Here is an 18,620-nt window from a genome sequence, read left to right as displayed (position 1 = left end):
GGTTTCATTGGAATCTTTCTTAAATTTAAACAAGTTTTAAAGTTTGGTGATTTAGTCCACTTTAAAAATTAATCCTTACTGGTGCAAACAAGCCTTAGTTTGTATTCAGTAGCTGTGCAGTCGAAGGACATGTAGTGGCAATTAGGCGACTGTGTTTTGTTTTTTTCTTTCTGGATGTTGGAACGAGGCAGGAGGGGGGATAAAAATAGCTGATTATGCTGGAGTGGGCGGTGGAGTCTCGCAACGTGCAAACACAGAGTGTGTATGTGTGTCTGCAGCGAGATGCCATCCTGTTAGAAACAGGAAGTCCAAACTGTGTGAGTCTCATTCTGTAATTGTTTTTTTTTAATGCCATCAGCGTTGTGTGTGTACGTGTGTGCCATTAGCCTACTAGCCTACTTCTTGGACGGAGCGAAACTTTCACTCGTCTCTGAGATGATGAATCGAAGAGGCAGTGACGAGATGAAAAGAGAAGGGATCAGTGGAGACGCTTAAAAAAGGAAAGAGAGGAGCGATGAGATGAGAAAAAGAGGAATCATGAGCAGAAAAATGAAGCAGCAGAGGAGTGGAGGATTTACATCAGAGAGACTTGAGAATCAAAGCTGCCGCACTGATCGCTGCTCTGTGAGGCCTTTAATATGAAAAAATGAAAAATGTAGGAAACTATCTGAAAGATGTGTGTTTGGATCATGACTAACCAGCTCTGCCAACATGAAGACACACCCTACACATCTGCTGTTAAGATGCCCATCCTGTATTACACTGTGTATCCTGCTCAGCATATGCAGATTTATGCTAATATATGCTAATTGGACACTGATTGTCATCAAACCGGATGGTCTTTCCAAGAAACTATCCCCACTGTGACAATAAATCATTATGAAGCTCCTTTCTTTGGTTACTGATCCCAACCATGTCAGTTTAACCTGTACACACAAACATCTGCACGCTCCAGACGACCCCCCCCCCCCCCCCCCCCACACACACACACACACACCGGTCATAATGGACTATTCCAGGTCTATTATATTATTTCAGTCCATTTGCCCGGTCCATGTCCTTGAAAGGGACGTTGAATGGACTCTGGGTTGTACTGATAGCAGCGAACTAATTAGCAGTTGTCTCTCTGTTTTAATTGATGTTACTGTATATCCAAAAAACAAAACCAAGGTACATGAAAATAATAATCATTTTTTTAGGCAAAGTATAAATGCTGTTTTCTGAGGAAATATCAGTATTTTAGTACAAAATAATAGATTTTTTTTAGCATATATCACTAAAAAGGTGCAGTATGACCAAGGATGCAATCTAAGGGGGTTAAAAGGGCATTTTCCATTTCATCTCCACTGTAAAGTTAGAAATTTAGTGTCTGCTTGTTCCTCCTCATGGAAGATGTACAATGCTTCCCTAAAATGGTCTGGGTTTTGCCTTGGTCAGACAGATTCTTTGTCTTTGCTCTCACTGAGGACAATGAAACTAAGGAAAGATAAATGATAATGGCTATAAAGCTACAGTAAGGGAAAATGAGTCTCACACCCTGCGATGTGGAGAGGTAGCTGGAGGTTTATCAGCGTGATAGCAGAAGCTTCTCTGCAGGATCTCCATCCTCCTGCTGATCACATCTCTCCCCTCTCTAGTTTTTCATCCATTATTTCACTTCTTTGTTCTGCTCAGAGTTGTTCTCTGCTTCCCTTCCCACACAGCACTTTGAACAGTAACATTTAAAACAACTGGGAACGCTGTATTTATTCTCAGCTATCTTTATCAAAATGTCTCTATTATTTACTGTCATTTATTACTGAGAAATTATATCATAGTGGGATAACTGTAAACAAAGAAAATGAGTTTGTCTCCTAAAATGAATCTCTTGTGTCTTTTCTGTTAGGGATGATCGTGTTGGAAGTAATTCTACAGATTGCTATTTCATGCTGTAAAGCACCTGCTGGTTGGTTAGAGGCTGATTGTTGATGGTGCTTTGTCTGCTAATATCTCGAAATGATTGCAGTATTGATTTATTGTTGCCAAGATGCTGTATCTGGCATCTTTTGAGAGAGCCAAAGCAAATATAGTCCCATCAACACAAATGGAAATGTTACGCACAGATGACATTAACAAAAACACAGAGAGAGAAGGTGTATGTGACGTACTGCTGTGGACAGGGTTGCATTTAAGGTTTTAAGTTTAAGTGTACGCTATATTTAGAATATTTTCACCAATTTATCTTGCTGTCAGACAGCCTTTTTCAACAGGAAACTGCTGTTATATAAGCCAAATGTCGCTTGCTTCAAATCAACCAAACTCCATAGACAAAATCGCTAATTTTAACTTGCAGAACACAAGACATCGTTGGTCTACTGCTGCCTCAGTCTGTTAGTTTGTCTGCGTTATTGTGTGACTTTGGTGAATCTGAACTAACTGTTTAAAACACAGAGGTCACACAATCTAACCACACGAGGCAGCGGTAGACCAGCAACTCCCTCGTTCTGTGAGGTAAAATTACTGGTTTTGTCAATGGAGTCTGGTGGCAGGGAGCAAACTCTGCAACGAGTGATGTAACTTCAGTTTCCCATCAGAAAAGGCTGACAAACACCAAGGTAAAGCAGTGAAAATATTCTAATTATAGTGTACACTTAAACTGATGTTGACTTTTTTAGTTGGACCCTTTTGCTGCTGATGCTGTGCACAACAGTGCATCCTACACTTAACTCCTGCTGCCTCTCCAAACTGTGGGTGTGCCAACCACCATCGACTGTAGGTAATACACTGACTATGGATAAGAACCTTATTAAAAAAAAATGGAAAAAGCAAACACATCACAGTAATAGCTTCTGTATACACACAGTATCCCACTATGTAATTCAGCAGACTTGGGTGACAAAAGCCTCTTAAATCCAGACTTTTCTTTGCAAATGTGCGTTCTTATTTATTTAATAACAATGGCCTTAAACATAAGTCCCATTCAAAAAGGCACAGCAGATGTTTCAGCTTTAAATCCTCTGCAGATTTCATGCAGGAGGAGCAGAATGTGTCCCTAGAAGATGAAAGCAGGCAGCACTATAACTTAACCTGCAGGCATGAGGAGCAGGTGGTGTCTCTCCTCACTCCCTCTGTGGTGGATGTCCTCCTTGGGCAACGCCTGCTTTGTCCACCAGCCAATGGCACGCAGTCTTACTGGGAGAGATGAAGGTTGTACGTCTTTCCCGTGAGACACTCTGCTCATCAAGGCCGTTCAAGGTCGCACACTCCTCCGCTGTCGCTGCTGCCATTTGCTGCGTCCACTGCTGGAAAGAGAGAGAGAGAGAAAAAAAAAGGACATGAGGAGTGGGCAGTATTGTCATGTAAAGCCAGAGATTAGTGTATACAGCACAGGCACAGATGCTCCCACACTGCAATGATGATTGTCTGACAAGCCACAGATGGTGTATGGAGCTGACCAGTGTCGTACCACAGCGGTAAATAAAAGGGAGCTTGACATTTGACCTCTAGGTGATAGTCACAATGAAATAAGCAACAATTGCTCCTCACAATATTACAGAAATTCCAAGTAAAGCCTTAAATTGCACTGCGAAAATAATTAGATTAAGCCCCTTAGATGAATTCTTGTTTGTGCAGAGAAAAATTAGTCACTTTAAAGGGCCATTCTGGTGCTTTATTACCTTTTTGCCAGCCTCAATCAGTGATCAATTAAAGCAGCAGTGTGCATCATACATGTCTTCTCTTTTTCTTGCTCACAATTTCATGACAAAGAGATTCAAAAGTGAATCCTGCCAGAGGCTGCTGTAGTGTTAAGTGTTTTTTTAGCAGCTTGTATCACTTATTCTTGTTTGCAGAGGCTGATGGAGCCGTCTGTGTCTTCACCCTGCAGCAGTGTTCCTGCATGCTTGAATGACTGCATATTTATTACCCTAAATCACAAAGACGGGCCTCAGTAGAGATGATGATGATCATCATTTGACTGCGATGCTTGTGGATTCACCCTGTTTACCTTGATTGAATTATGGTGCATCTACAGGAGGATTGTGGAGTAAATGTGTGTGGAAACCTGTTGTTAAAGGAGTGGTTTGGATGATTCAAAGTGGGGTTGTGTGAGGTACTTATCTGCAATAGATGGCGGTTGACACACCCCACTTTTGGAGAAGGAACAGGAGCGCCGGTGCAAGATGTTCTACTGTGGACAAGCTGCAAAATGCATTTTAGCCATCTGAAAATAGGTCTGCCTAAAAAATATCTATGTCACTTTAGGTTTATGCTACATTTAAAATATTTTTACTGCTTTACCTTGCTGTTAGACAGCCTTTTCTGATGGGAAACTGAGGGTAAATCACTTGTTATATTGCTTTCTCCCACCCACCAAACTCCATTGGCAAAACCAGTAATTTTACTTCACAGAAGACAGAAGCTGCTGGTCTGTTGCTGCCTCGGCCTGCTAGTTTATTTGTGTTATTGTGTGACTTCGGTGTTTTAAAGGGTTAATTCGGATTCACAAAAGTCGCACAGTAACACAAAGAAATCAGCCAGTGAAGCAGTGGAAGACTAGAAACTACAGAGTTCACAGCAAGGGAAAATTGCTGATTTTGCCAATGGAGTTTGGTTGCCCAGGACAGAGTAATATTCGGCTTACATAATCATAGTTTGCTGTCAGAAAAGGTTGTCTGACGGTAAGGTCAAGTGGTGAAATTCTTTAGGTGGACATTTTTTTACGTGGCTAAAATACTAGAGGTGCACAGAGGTGTCATTATTTGCATCTGCATCTGTTTAACCATCTGTCTGTGCATCTGTATTCAGATAGAAAACCAGAAGTGTGCGTGGTTTATATCTTAAATCGTGTGCTGGTACTCCTCATGTCATCTCTCACCTCATCTCTAGCCATCTAATACATATAATAATCTGAACTATCCCTTTAATGACAGGCTTCCACTTAATCATCCATATTTACCGCACAGTCTTCCTGTAGATGCACCATCCAGCTAGTGGATTTTAAAGATGGTAAACCAGGTGAATCCACATGATGATGGGACTCTGTTGCAGCCCATCTTGGTGATTTAGGGTAATAAATATGCAGTCATTCAAGCAGACAGGAACATTGCTGCAGGGTGAAGACACAGGCAGCTCCATCAGAAAAAAAAACTGTTACAACCGGATAAAAAACACTTCCAACACAGCAGCTTCTGTCAGGACTCACTTTTGAATCTCTTTGTCATGATCAGGACTCCTTTTATGTCCAGAAAGCACAAGCAGCGCTACAGATGGAGGGTGTTTGAGCACGTGGAGGGGAGGTGTTTTAATATGGTGGCTGTCCAACTCCCAGGAGGACACTATGGATGTCATTAGAGGACATGAGTGGAGTGGTTTCCCTCCACTGGTGGAATATAAATCACCCTGGTCAACAGAAAATGATATTCTAATCCTTATCATTTATTTATGTGAGCTTTTTTATCTCTGAGAAGTGTGTGCACGTGAATGTGTGTGTGTGCATCACTTTAATGTATAAGTGTGTGTCCGGGGATGTGTGTGTGCGCATTAGCATGTCTGTGTTCATGTGTCAGGGGGGCTGCGGCGAGCAGATTGTGTATTATCATGTTAATGCAGAGGTACAAATTAAACCAGGACCTCTCAGGGTTTATTGAATTTAATGGATTCCAATTACAGATGTATCGCTTACGGTGCGTTGTGTGGTGTGTTATTGGTAGAAGAATTATAATTAGTCTGTTTTTTTTATTGCATTTTTATTCTTTCCTGCAGTTTATTACCCGCAGATGTGATTTTCTGCACGAGTGTGAGGTGTTTGGGTGGAAACCGGAAAGGAATCATGTAGAACGAGTGTTGAATTTTCCAACCTGGCTGTCTTTCATCAACATCACAGCAGGGCAGTGTGTGTGTGCGTGCGTATGCGTGTGTGTGTGCGTGTGCGTGCGTGCGTGCGTGTGTGTGTGTGTGTGCGTGTGCGTGTGTGTGTGTTTGAGCCAAAAATAAATGACTTAGAAGAGCAGAGCGGAGGTGCAGCACCATCAAGACTCCTCCACACACAGAGACATCAGTGCTCTGTGGCTCTTACTTTCTTAATTTGTCGCACGCGCACACACACACACACACACACACACACACACACACACACACACACACACACACACACACACACACACACACACACTGTCTCTCTCTGTATCATCACTCTCGCTTCCATTCCGTCATGCACTATCTCCCTCTCTCTTTCCCTCCGCCTCTCTCCATGCGTTTTCCAAGGAGAATGGTTTCCATGGCAACGCCGCACAGGCATTTCATGACTATGATATATGTGTGTGTGTGTATGTGTGTGTGCGTGCTCCTCTGTGTGACTGCAGGTCTCCTTGTAGGCTGAATTAAAGCCGTGTCCGGTATTTTTTTATTTTTTTTCCTACTGATTCTTATCAAAGTACTCATGTTGTCTGTATTTATGGGATGTTCTCTGTGATTCTGATGAATGTCGGCACTATGGCAACGATGGTGGATGTGGTCAGTGTCATAGACTGGGTGGCACCAACAAAGATTATTTTAATCTAAGATTAGTACCAATCAGAGTTGAGCAAAATTAGGTTTAAGAGTAAAAACAGATTAAAAATTAAGAGCTCTGTTGCACAATTAATAACTAATCTCTGTTTAGTAAATCCACATTTATTGATGTAAAGCAGAAAAAAAATAGGTTAGTCTACTCAGAGAAACTATTAAACCTTTAGTTTAAAAGCTTTGGTGCAAGAGAATTGAAGTTAATTTAGATTTAGAGTAAAAACTAAACAGAAGTTTAAATTTAATCTTTGTTAATGTTAAAGGCCCAACATAATTGTCAGTTAAGCTATGATTTAATCTGCTTTCAACATTTTCCCCTTTTGGTGCAGCCCAGGTTTAATGTATTAAAGATGTCATAAACCCAACAATAGCAAATAAAGCTACACTAATGACGCTAACGCTACTAAAATGTCATCAACAGAAAAGCCAGAAAGACGAGGATTGTTTGACACAAGATTAAAATCCTTCAAACATTTTAATATTTTTAAAAATCTTTTTCTTTCAGACTTTATTTATGTGAACGCTAAAGATTTCATGAGCTTGTCACACATCTCTGAGCATGCCTCTGGCCCTGTATGTGTGTGTGTTTTTGTGTGTGTGTGCACACGTCACCCCACATCGATGTATGATGCCTAACAGGGTGGAGTAATTCAGCCAGGGTTTTTAGAGGAAGCTATAACCAATATAGCCTCTCAGCTGAGTGGCCTCTTGGGCTGCTGTCTGTGTAAAGGCAATTCCACGCTTTTAACCTGTTAGTGCGGAGACAGAAAACGCTGCTTACTCCCAGAGCCACAGGACTAATTTACCTTGCAGTCACAGCGTTTTACACGGGAGGTGTAACAAGGGAACCACCATGAAGAAATGTAGCAGATTTAGTGGATATTAAATCCTATAAAAACTCTCTTCATGGTCGGTTCAGGATTGCAGCACAGGGACAGCTGACACTGGCCTCCATCCAGGACTCTGAACCTGAATCTTTTGCACGTGGCCACATGCCAACATTTTGATTAATTGTTCAGACATAACACGAAGTGCATGAAGTGAAAACATCATCATGATAAATTGTGATAAGAATTCAAGTGTTGTAAGTGTATTCTATCTAATTATAATATTTGACATTTTCTATACACTCTAATAAGGTGTTTGTATTTTCTTTCTCTCTCAGGGTTCATTTCCAGGGAACTTACACTTGGTTCTGGTGTTGCGTCCCACGACTTTGCTCCAGCGGACTCTGTCAGACTTCCTGTTCAAGTTCAACAAGGATGAGTTCAAAATGAAGGTGAGGATGTGGTACTAGTACACTGCATGTTGGTCCTTTTTATATTTTTCCTGTCTTCTCTATTTATTATCATCCCCATCAGGAGATCATGTGACTTGTCCGCAGCCAATCTTGCACACCGTCAAAAATTCTTTTTTGTGCACACTCATAACTGTCTGCTGAAGAACCTCTGTGATTCATAATGTCGGAAAAATGAAGTAATACCTGATTAATTTTGTGTGCGTTTGATCAGGTGGTGATGCTGAGTTCGGTGACTGAGCTCCATGCTTATATTGACCCAGGACAACTAACCACAGAGCTGGGAGGCACGCAGGAGTACCACCATGACAGCTGGATCTCACACCGCACTGTAAGGACACACACACAGATAATTTAGGGTGAAAGTATGCTCATATTTTGCTTTGGCTGTCCTGTAAAATGGTCAAATATCACTTGTGCTCCTCTGGTTCTCACCCCTTGATATTTTGAGGTGTTATTTTCAGTATTCTGTGAAGAAAAGGTTTGACTCACATGCATGCATCTATGTGTTTCTGCATCATTTTACCAGTTCTGTGTATTCATTCGTACCTGACTGTTTCTGCAGGCGATCGAGGCGTTCGCCCTCATGGTGAAGACCACGGCTCAGACCCTGCAGGCGTTCGGCACGGAGCTCGCAGAGACAGAATTACCCAACGATGCCGAGGCCACCACCAACCTGCTGCACGCGCACACTCTGAAGAAGGATCACATGAAGGTCAGAGTGATGATTTTCTGTCCAGCCTTCTGTATTTCCCTTCTTTTCAAGACGCCAGCGTTCACAGCTGCCATCGAGAGCTTTAATATTGAAGAAAAGTGTTTGATGATTTTGCAGGAGGACCTGCAGGTGGCGCTGTCTCAGGGGGGACGCCTGTTGGAGTGTATCAACGAGCCTCTGCAGACAGACCCCGAGTACAACATGACCTACGATGAAGTGGAGAACTTGGCGACCGTACAGAGGTAGAGAGGAGGGGATGAATGGAGGCATAAATAGATGACAAAGTTTGTCACTGAACACATAAATAAATCATCTCTCTTACATCACTCAGTCTCCTCTCCTCCTCTCCTTCTCCCTCTCAGACTCCTGGGTCAGCTGGACGAAACTGAGACGGCGTTTGATGATTTCTGGGAGCGTCACCGCACCAAGCTGGAACAGTGTTTACAGCTCCGCCATTTTGAACAGCACTTCCGTGAAGTGAGTTGAGTTGAATCATGGGAAGTGTAGCTTTAGTGCAAATTAGGATAACAATTTATATTAACTAGTTGCTTATTAACATGCACATTAGTAGCATATTGGCTCTTTGTTACTCACTATTGCACAGGTTTGTTTAATACTTGATTCTGATTGGTCAGTTGCAGAATACAGGACAGATATGGAGGCAGTTCTGATTATAGACTCATCAAATCTTGTTTAATCCATTAAAATAAGTTTTAAAACAGTATTTTATATGGAATTATTGATATTTTTAAATAATTAGCCACGTAATAAGGGGGATAATATACAGTGAGCGGGTTATTACTGTTAATAACAGTGATATAATCAATGCCTGTGCTCGTAGGTGCGAGCCCAGCTTGACGTGATGTCAGAGCGGTTGTCGGGTTTCTCTGAGGTCAGCGTGAGCCCCGCCCACGCCGATCACGTCCTCCGAGAGCTCAGCGGACATGAGGACAAGGCCTGTGTAAGACAACGACACACACACACACACACACTGATTCATCCTGCAGCTCACGTGGTGCAGAAAACTCCCACTCAACACTTTCACCTTTGATGCATCCTTGAAACAACCATACAGCTAATGATATAATCAATGTCATGCCCTGTTCATCCCACACACACACTGGGAAAGAGATGGTTACTAGAGCTGTGGTGATGTGCTGCTACCAACAAAAACTATGATAATTAAAAATGAAATATTCATAAACTGTCCCTTCAACTCCCTAAACTAGTATTTGCATGTAATTATTTTGCGAGACAAAATGCATCATGAACAAAGTTAATGATGAATTTCAATGATAGCCTTATTCTTCCTGTTTTTTAAGCTTCTATAGATATCACAATAATTCTTTTCCGTTTTATTGGCAGTTCTCTCTGTTGGCAACGTAAGAGAGTGTATCTTCAAAAATATGTGTATTGGCTCCAAGTCGTAATTTAATTAGTAAACAGAATGTGAGTCATTCTCAGAGTTGGATAAAGGCTGGATTCTGCATTTGAATAGCATTTATTTTGCAGAAAACCACATCTAAGTATAATATTAAGTGTACCACAGGGCACGGCAGCAACGTGATGTCACATCAGCCTCCTACTCTGTGATTTAACTGGCTTCAAATGAGGCTTAAAGGTCACACAGTTTCTGTTGACTGTCCGTCAGCATTACAACATTAACATTAGTCCAGCATCGTCCCAGCAGCCTGTGGGAGTAAAACAGATGCTAGCAGCCACGGGCCGACAACACGCTACAACCAACAGCCTCCAAGTTTGAAGTCAGTGTTGACTGATCCGTGAGCTTCAGTTTTGAAGCGAATCCGGCTGAAAAAGCAGTCTGTAATATAAAATGTGAAAAGAACGTCACAAAATGTTGATCCAAGGTTTCTCAAAGCACAAGGTGACGTCCTCAAATGTCTTGTTTTGTCCTCAACCTGAAGATATTCAGTTTACTGTCAGAGAGGAGTGAAGAAACCAGAAAATATTGACTTTTGAGATAAAAGAATTTGTATATTTTCTATTAAAAATGATTCTTAATTATGAAAGTAGTTGGCGATTCATTTAATAGTTGAATCGGAGGAGGACGAACACAAGGGGTCGTTTTATTGTCAGCTATTGATTGATGATGTGTCCTCTGCTGTTAGCTGACAAGCCAGTCCTCTCTGTGTGTCCTAAAGTACTTTATCGTATCAATGACCGACATCTTCACTGTGTTTCCGTAGGACGTCCTGGACCGTGCTCTGTCCCTGGCCGGTGAAGGCGACCGGCTGATAGAAAACTCCCACTATGCCGAGGACTCCATCAGGCCGAAGTGCAGTGAGCTGAGGGCGGTGTGTGAGGAGATCAGCTCCACCCTGAGGAGCAAGAAGAGCCTCCTGCTCAGAGCCATGGAGCTCCACCACGCCCTGGAGAAGGTACGACTGATGACCTGCGTCCACCTCATCCTCAAAGGCGTTTACTCAAGGAACTTTTGCCAATATTTCTATAAAACTTTTTCCTCTCAGGCGTCACGGTGGTGTGAGGAGGGCATCTTCCTGTTGGCCAGCCAGCCGGTGGACCGCTGTCAGTCTCAGGACGGAGCTGAGGCAGCTCTGCAAGAACTGGAGCGATACCTGGACACAGCGCCGCTGCACACCCTCGCCGACCGCAGCGCCATCTACTGTCAGTATGAGGCGACGCTCACTCCTCAGCTCAGGGTCAGTAAGAAGAGGATTTGACAGACCTTTCTGACAGTTTGGTCAATGATACATATATAAGTTAATTTATAACCTCTACGTTGGTGTTCGGTCTCCATCAGGACCAGGTAGAGAAAGTTTTCCAGAAGCAGAGCTCCGTCGAGGAGATGTTTGAGAAAAGACGCATCAGCCTGAAGAAACTCGCCGCCAAACAGACCAGACCAGTTCAGCCAGTAGCGCCGAGGCCTGAAGTGAAGTCTCCGCTCTCCTCCCCCAGTAAGACTGATGATTATTTAAGGAAAGAGAGCAGCATGTATCAGTCGTACCAAGACTTGATGTTAAATCTGTTTCTCTTTGTCCTTCAGATCAGCAGAGAAAAGAGAGAAGATACTCTGCAGATAATACCATCTGCAAGAAGGTAAAAGCATGACTGCTGGTCATTTGTTTGGTGGTAAACGTCAAATGCCACAGACAGTTGCACCAACAAGGAATCATTTTTACACCTTTTATGTTGCACCAAACTTTAAAACTAGCTTAAAATCAAGAAAGAAATAATTTAAATCTCTCTTCGTCCTTCTGCACTGTTGTCCATTTTTTAAATCTTCTATTATTTAGCCATATTGCAAGTCTTTCTCAAAGGACTCACACTATATCTGAATGTTTGTGTCCAGGTGGAGTCTCCGATACATAACGGTGGCACCAGACACGCTTCTCTCTCAGAAGAAGAAGAAAACCTGGCAGTGCTGCGGCGGTAAGTCAGGGGTCATCATCAGAGCTTTAGACAAGAAACCAGATAATGGAAATGTACGTTTTATTTTTCAGCGCCGGGGCCTCGTCTTAAGGTTGACATGCAGGCTAGTCTGTATTTTGTTTTTCTGTGTTGCAGCCACGTTATGAATGAACTGCTGGAGACGGAGAGAGCGTACGTGGAGGAGCTGCTGTGTGTCCTGGAGGTGAGTGTTCATCATGTGGACTTAAAAATTAGAGAACTGACATATTAAAGCATAATAATGACCTTAAAAATCAAATCAAATCACAGGGAAATTTAGTGAAACTGTCAGTCTAATGCATGTAATATTAAATTCCAGGGTTATGCAGCAGAGATGGACAACCCCGCCATGGCTCACCTCCTCCCCAGCGCCCTGCTCAGCAAGAAGGACGTCCTGTTTGGCAACATGTCTGAAATCTACCAGTTTCATAAGAGGTACGCCTCCTCAAGAAGCCTTTATTTACAAGTGCAACTGTGTTTTGCAAATGTGTTTGTATCTTCACAGTAACTGTTTTCAGCCTTAATGCTAAGCTAAGCTAACTGACTGCTGGTTCCTGCTTCATGTTTGAATAAGAATATATTACATAAAAAATGCTCTTTGTCTCCAGGACGTTTCTAAAGGAACTGGAAGCGTACACTGACTGCCCAGAACTAGTGGGCCGCTGCTTTTTGGAGAGGGTGAGCACTTGATTCCTCCACTCTGATCTGGACGTATTACACATGACATTATTGTACGTAAAAGAATCGACAATCTCTCACCTGTTTTGTCCCCTCTGCAGATGAAGGACCTGCAGATCTACGAGGCTTACTGCCAGAACAAACCTCGCTCTGAGAGTTTGTGGAGACAGTGCTCCGACTGTGCCTTCTTCCAGGTTCGCCCCTCACCTTTAACCTCATACTATGATAACACCTTCCTTTTTGTGCAGCGTACAAGAACAATAATAAACTTATTATATATGTGACCCAGGAGTGCCAGAAGAAGCTGGAACATAAACTTGGTTTGGACTCCTACCTCCTTAAACCTGTCCAGAGAATCACCAAGTACCAGCTACTGCTTAAGGTCGGCCATCTTTATGTTCTGTCTGTGCAGTTTCATTTCAGACCCAGCAGACTCACTAACTTTGTGTTGTGCGTTGGCAGGAGTTGTTGAAGTACAGTAAAGGCTGTGACGGCAGCGATGACCTGCAGGAGGCTCTCTCCTCCATCCTGGGGATCCTGAAAGCTGTTAACGACTCCATGCACCTCATCGCCATCACAGGATATGAGGTCAGAGAAATGACACGGGGTAAAGCGAGGGATATGATGTCAAGTTAAGTGTCGGAAGTAACACTTTGCTCCTGTTTCAGGGGAACCTGTCGGAGCTGGGCCGCCTGCTGATGCAGGGCTCCTTCAGCGTGTGGACGGAGCACAAAAAGGGCCACGCAAAGGTGAAGGACCTGGCCCGGTTCAAGCCCATGCAGAGGCACCTGTTTCTGCACGAGAAGGCCCTGCTGTTCTGCAAGAGGAGGGAGGAGAACGGGGAGGGCTACGAGAAAGCCCCGTCCTACAGCTTCAAACACTCGCTCAGCGTAAGCTCTCGCACACTGGTCACCAGCACAGAAGAAGAAGAAGAAGTGAAAGATCAGGGCTGAGTGTGTGTTCTCCTTTCTTTCTTCTCTCAGATGAGTGCGGTGGGCATTACAGAGAACGCTAAAGGAGACAACAAGAAGTTTGAGATCTGGTGCAACTCCAGAGACGAAGTTTTTATAGTGCAGGTAAGCTGCTTCGACCAATCACAGATGAAAAAAAAAAAAATCTTCATAGACACAAGGATTGTATAATAACCTAACTTCAAGTTAATTTTGAAAGGCAGAGTATTTTGTAAAGAAAGATGTGGTTGCTATTTATTTTGTATATTAATAAAATAAAAAAAGGAAAAAAACTTTTCCTGTTAATGCTGCATATTTATCATTATTTGTCTCTTCTAGGCTCCGACGCCGGAGATAAAAACATCGTGGGTGAACGAGATCCGTAAAGTTCTGACCCAGCAGCTCCAAGCCTGCAGAGGTAACGTGGACACACAGAGACACAGAATCGTTTGCATTTCTTCTTCTGCTGCTTGTAACTGTAGTATACTGTCGCTTGTTTCAGACGCCAGTCAGCAGAAGAGCTCAGACTCTCCCGTTTCCCCGAGTCCCACCAGCAACACCTCCATCTCCCTCAGGTTGACGTCCAGCCTTACAAACATGAGGTGCACCCACAGATATGATTTATTTATTTATGGTCGTGTTTTCTTCTTCTTCTGTTTTCCAGTCCCTTTCGTAGCAGCGGACAGAAAAACCAGAAGAAGCAGGAGGAGAAGAAGGCGGAGGCGAGCACCGTCTCTGAAGTCAGCTCCACTTCTTCACCCAAACACAAAGGTGAGTGTTTGATAACCGCTGCTTCCTCACGCACAGACTGAAAATGTGTCAGAAAAGTTTTATCTCTGCTCCTACTGAACTCTGCTTTTCTTCATCGCCTTCATCGCCACGGTTCCTCTCTCTGTCTTTCTCCCTCTTTACTTTTCTGTACGGGCCTACGTTTATTTCACGCTCTTTTTCTTTTCCTCCCGCTCTCCATTTCAAACCATCGTTTCCAGATGAGCCGGTGACCAGTCCGACCGCTGACAGGTCTTCAGTGGCTAAAAAGCGTTTTACTTTGCAGGGCTTCAGCAATCTCAAGAGTCCCAAAGGTAACATTAGCAGAGCAGAGGATGTGTGAAAGATGACATAACACATTATTTATTCAACATTAAATACAGCACGGACATGTAAATTAAACTGCAGTATGTCCAGTGTTTAAGGTCAGTTATTGCCTCCTGTCTAAGCTGATTTACAGCCTGATGCAGTAAATCTGGTTTTCCCTGTGAGCTGAACTCATCCTGGTGTTTATTCTGCGCACACTCTGCCACCTGGTGGTGAAAGTCAAACACTGCCGCTGCTGTAGTTTCCCACCAACATCACACCAGACCTTCAACAGCGAGGCAAAGATTTACTGTCCGTCCATCACTTAATGCCTTCTCCACTTATATTCAAGGCTGAATCAGGATTAAACTCACACATTATTCAGGGTAAATTGTGTGTTTTTATTTCCTAATGATCAAAGACTGGAGGTCACATTAGTTACATAAGCTTCTCACTGATTTAAATAATTAATGTATTTAATATTTAAAGTCTTGCTTCACTGAGGCCGTCTCACTTTTCTCCTCTTCTTCTTCCTCTTCTTTACCCTTTCTCTCCCCGTGTGGCCAGGCTCGGCCCTGAGCCCCGAGCACGGCAACAAACGCCACTTGGTCAAGAGTGACCCCACACCGTTTGGGTTCAAAGGTATATTGACGTCCCATAATAGGGGTCATCTAATTCTAGACGCCATCGTTCATCGTCCCATCCCTCACCACTCCAGTCGCCTTGTGTTTTTATAACGTAGATTTGATACCAAACCACTTTATGTAGATGTTTATTCCAAACATTAATCCAGGAATAGAAGCTGTTCTTCGTACGTCTTCACCTGACGTATGTGTGAGAAGAGAAATGTGTTGTGGTCTCACAGACTATCTGCAGGTCCTGAAAGTCTTCAAAACCATTATTTCAAGGGCTTAAACAGCATTAAAATGTCCTAAACTCACTTGTTTTTTCAACATGATATATTTCCTTTGTCCAGTTTGCCAACCCAGTACAATCTGCATTCAATTTGCTCACATTTAGACCAATGAAATGTCTCCAGAAAGTCTCTTTTTTGGCTTTCTTGGACATGCAGATCCTCTGTGATGTGTATATCTTTCTCTCGTGTGCATGACAGCATTTTTTTTCACAGGTTTCACAGGTCATAATCATCACGATCATCACCATGACTGTCTTGTTGATATTTTAGGAAATATGCTGATTTGCATTCTTGCTGAGAGTTAGGTTAGCTTAGCATAAAGGCTGTTAATATAATTAAAGAGCTAACTTTGTCCAAAGTTTCCCCAGGATGGTGAAGTCATGACCTGCTCTACTCTGCCTGATATTCTTATCACACTATCCATGCCTGAATCTACCCAGAATTTACCTGAACAAACCAAACTATTTAATGATTTAACTCTCAGCAAGGATTAATAAACATATTTCCCAAGAAGTTGTGTTAATGTTGTGTCCATTTTCTTTGGCAAACACTAACTGGATGAATTATTTATGTACTATAAGTTGCTAACCCTAACTCTAAACTACGCTCCAACTGAGGCAAAACTCACACAATTTTATTCCGACCTTGGAAATTTGTCTCTAAAAGTAAAATTTGTTGAAAAGTTTTTTGTTGTAAGGCCAGAAAGATAATGTGTTTAGGGTCAGAACCCCCGTTGATTCAGCACCATGGACAGCGCCGAACTATCAGCTGCAGGCGTTTGTTTTTGAGATAATGGGCTGTCAGAAAAATGTTCACATTAAGGACACAGTGCTTTTACATTGACCTTGCTAACCCTGCTGCTACTACAGGACTAGTTCATCTGTCTCACTGATCTGCCGGCTGTCTCTCCTTGTCCAGAGCCGGCTCCCCATGTCTCTCTGAGCAGAGTCAAATGGATGAGTACCTCTAGTCTGTTACAGAGCAAGCGGCGAGGTACAGAGCCGCTCTGAGGATCAGCCACTGTGGGTGTGTGCTGTGGTTTGTGGTGCTCATGATTGATTTTTATTGAGAGGTAAAGTGTAGCAGAGCGTCCACTTTCCTTCCATTTAGCCTCGGATTGAGTCTTTTCTCTTGCAAATATAAGATTTTAAGTCTCAGTTCTTGGCTAAATTATTTTTGCGAGGTGCATACTCTACCTCAAATCAATCATTCTCTCTTCTTCTTCTGCTGTCGGGTGTTTTGGGTCAGTGGTTATGAGAGACAGTGAATGCACCATTTCAACACCAACGGAGGATCCAGATGATTCAAGCCTCTGTTCTCTGATCAGGGATCCTTGATTATGTGTTTTACTGGGATCTGTCTGCTGTCTCCACTGATTATTTCTGGGTGTTTTGGAGGAGTTTGGTGTGTTTGAGTGTGTGTGTGTGTAAATGTATTGATTTGTCAGACAGTTCAGATGTTGATGTTTTCTGCTCCTTGTAGGAGATTTATGAGTGACTGCGGCTCTCTTTCCAGGTGGTATTAAGTTTGCTCCTGGAGAAAAATCCACATTGACAAACGCGTCACTTCTTTGCCTGCTAATTCTGACTTGTGTCTCTTATATTCCAACCATAGAGATCTCTACCATCTCTACTATCTGATAACTAATATAAGACCATTTCTGATCCTGTAAGTCATTTTAGTGAGAAACTTCAGAATATTAAGTTAGCATCTCAAAATAATGTCTAACTCCTTACAAGAACAGCTTTTTTCATCACTTTAGTTGAAATGACCTTCTGTACTCTGAAGTTACTTTTGTTGTAAATATATAAATAGTGACCCAGCAAGCATTTTAATGCCACATGGACTGTGTGTGTGTGTGTGTGTGTGTGAGTCCACCTCTCCTTTTCCTCTAAATGTCCTCCCCTGTGTCCGTCCTCACTTCTCTCCTCTCTTCTCTCTGCTCGCCCACAGGCTGGAACAAAGCGTCTCTCTCGGTGGACGCCTCAGAGGAGAACGATGGGTACTCCAGCGGCGAGGACCCCATGAACTCTGACCCCGAGGACGAAGTAGGAAAGAAGCTGGTGAGTTTTTTTTTTATCTTCACTTTATGGTTTCCCAGTCAGTGCCCTCTGACTCCTTTGACCTCTCACCGACTGCCTCTGGTGACCTTTTGACCCTTCAGGCTCCAGGAAAGTATACGGTGGTGGCAGACTGCGAGAAGGCGGGACCTCAGGAGCTGTCTGTCAAGAGCGGAGACATGGTCCAGCTAATCAGAGAAGGAGAGGAGGGACAGTGGTAAAAACATCTCAGTCAAAAGAAACAAAATTCAGATTTATGCAGACCTTTGTAACAGTTTGATTATTGCAGGTCAAGTTGCTTTGTAGATATTTACATTGTTGGCTGAAGTCGCGTTTGTTCGACCCTCTGCAGGTTTGTGAAGAACCTCCGCAGCAGTAAAGAAGGCTGGGTGGCAGCTGCAAACCTCCTCAGTCTCATCTCAGAGTCCAAATCATCCCAGTCACTCAGCAGCTCAGGTATTTATCCACATACACCATCTGCCGACCGAGAAATCTGTGCAGCCGTTTATGATTTATTCACGCAAATCATTTGGTAACCATGGTAACACGTCTACACAACAATTTTAGATTTCTAATCACGAGATTTCTGATGATGCAGGATGACAGTCGCCAAAACTGTGTGTGTAAGTTTATGTTTATTCGCGTTGATCGGTTAGTAAAAGGTTTTCTTTTGTTTTGGACAAAATTGACCAAACTAGAGGTGTGAAATCACTCTAAAAACTCCAAAGGGTACCTTTAAACCCCTCCGTTTAAATGCCCACAGTTATGTAATTACCAATCCGGAAATGTTCTGTCAAATTTGTGTCCTCATAATTATTCTCTCAGTCTGGAGCTGCTTTATTTTTCCAGGCATGTGGAGTTTATAGAAGAAGAACACTGGTTTTTAGTCAGATAGATCATATTTTCCACTCTTATTTTGTATAATTTGTTCTATGAGCTGGTCAAAGATGGTTCTCCT

At 42.8% G+C, this 18,620-nt stretch overlaps 1 protein-coding gene across 7 annotated transcripts in view; it reads left to right on the top strand.

Annotated features, from left to right (window-relative positions):
- Window positions 1–18,620, top strand: part of mcf2la (mcf.2 cell line derived transforming sequence-like a) — a 54,278-nt gene that overhangs the window by 31,876 nt on the left and 3,782 nt on the right. For 3 of the 7 annotated variants that reach the window (XM_084713372.1, XM_084713369.1, XM_084713371.1), the window contains 27 exons: window positions 7,709–7,822; window positions 8,055–8,171; window positions 8,406–8,555; window positions 8,673–8,797; window positions 8,918–9,032; window positions 9,397–9,516; window positions 10,763–10,954; window positions 11,045–11,236; window positions 11,338–11,491; window positions 11,581–11,633; window positions 11,887–11,966; window positions 12,102–12,168; window positions 12,304–12,419; window positions 12,593–12,662; window positions 12,764–12,856; window positions 12,952–13,044; window positions 13,125–13,250; window positions 13,331–13,552; window positions 13,646–13,738; window positions 13,952–14,030; window positions 14,115–14,187; window positions 14,277–14,383; window positions 14,602–14,694; window positions 15,254–15,328; window positions 17,556–17,665; window positions 17,767–17,879; window positions 18,015–18,118. In XM_084713372.1, the coding sequence (XP_084569498.1) occupies window positions 7,709–7,822; window positions 8,055–8,171; window positions 8,406–8,555; window positions 8,673–8,797; window positions 8,918–9,032; window positions 9,397–9,516; window positions 10,763–10,954; window positions 11,045–11,236; window positions 11,338–11,491; window positions 11,581–11,633; window positions 11,887–11,966; window positions 12,102–12,168; window positions 12,304–12,419; window positions 12,593–12,662; window positions 12,764–12,856; window positions 12,952–13,044; window positions 13,125–13,250; window positions 13,331–13,552; window positions 13,646–13,738; window positions 13,952–14,030; window positions 14,115–14,187; window positions 14,277–14,383; window positions 14,602–14,694; window positions 15,254–15,328; window positions 17,556–17,665; window positions 17,767–17,879; window positions 18,015–18,118 (3,046 nt within the window). Of the gene's footprint in view, window positions 1–7,708; window positions 7,823–8,054; window positions 8,172–8,405; window positions 8,556–8,672; window positions 8,798–8,917; window positions 9,033–9,396; window positions 9,517–10,762; window positions 10,955–11,044; window positions 11,237–11,337; window positions 11,492–11,580; window positions 11,634–11,886; window positions 11,967–12,101; window positions 12,169–12,303; window positions 12,420–12,592; window positions 12,663–12,763; window positions 12,857–12,951; window positions 13,045–13,124; window positions 13,251–13,330; window positions 13,553–13,645; window positions 13,739–13,951; window positions 14,188–14,276; window positions 14,384–14,601; window positions 14,695–15,253; window positions 15,329–16,520; window positions 16,675–17,555; window positions 17,666–17,766; window positions 17,880–18,014; window positions 18,119–18,620 lie in introns of those variants that run through there. The other 4 variants (XM_084713373.1, XM_084713370.1, XM_084713368.1 and 1 more) reach the window with 3 other exon arrangements.

Source organism: Lutjanus erythropterus, chromosome 24, assembly GCF_056507025.1.
Source record: "Lutjanus erythropterus isolate fLutEry1 chromosome 24, fLutEry1.hap2, whole genome shotgun sequence".
NCBI classification, from domain to species: domain Eukaryota; kingdom Metazoa; phylum Chordata; class Actinopteri; order Lutjaniformes; family Lutjanidae; genus Lutjanus; species Lutjanus erythropterus.
This window is presented reverse-complemented; position numbering and strand designations above follow the sequence as displayed.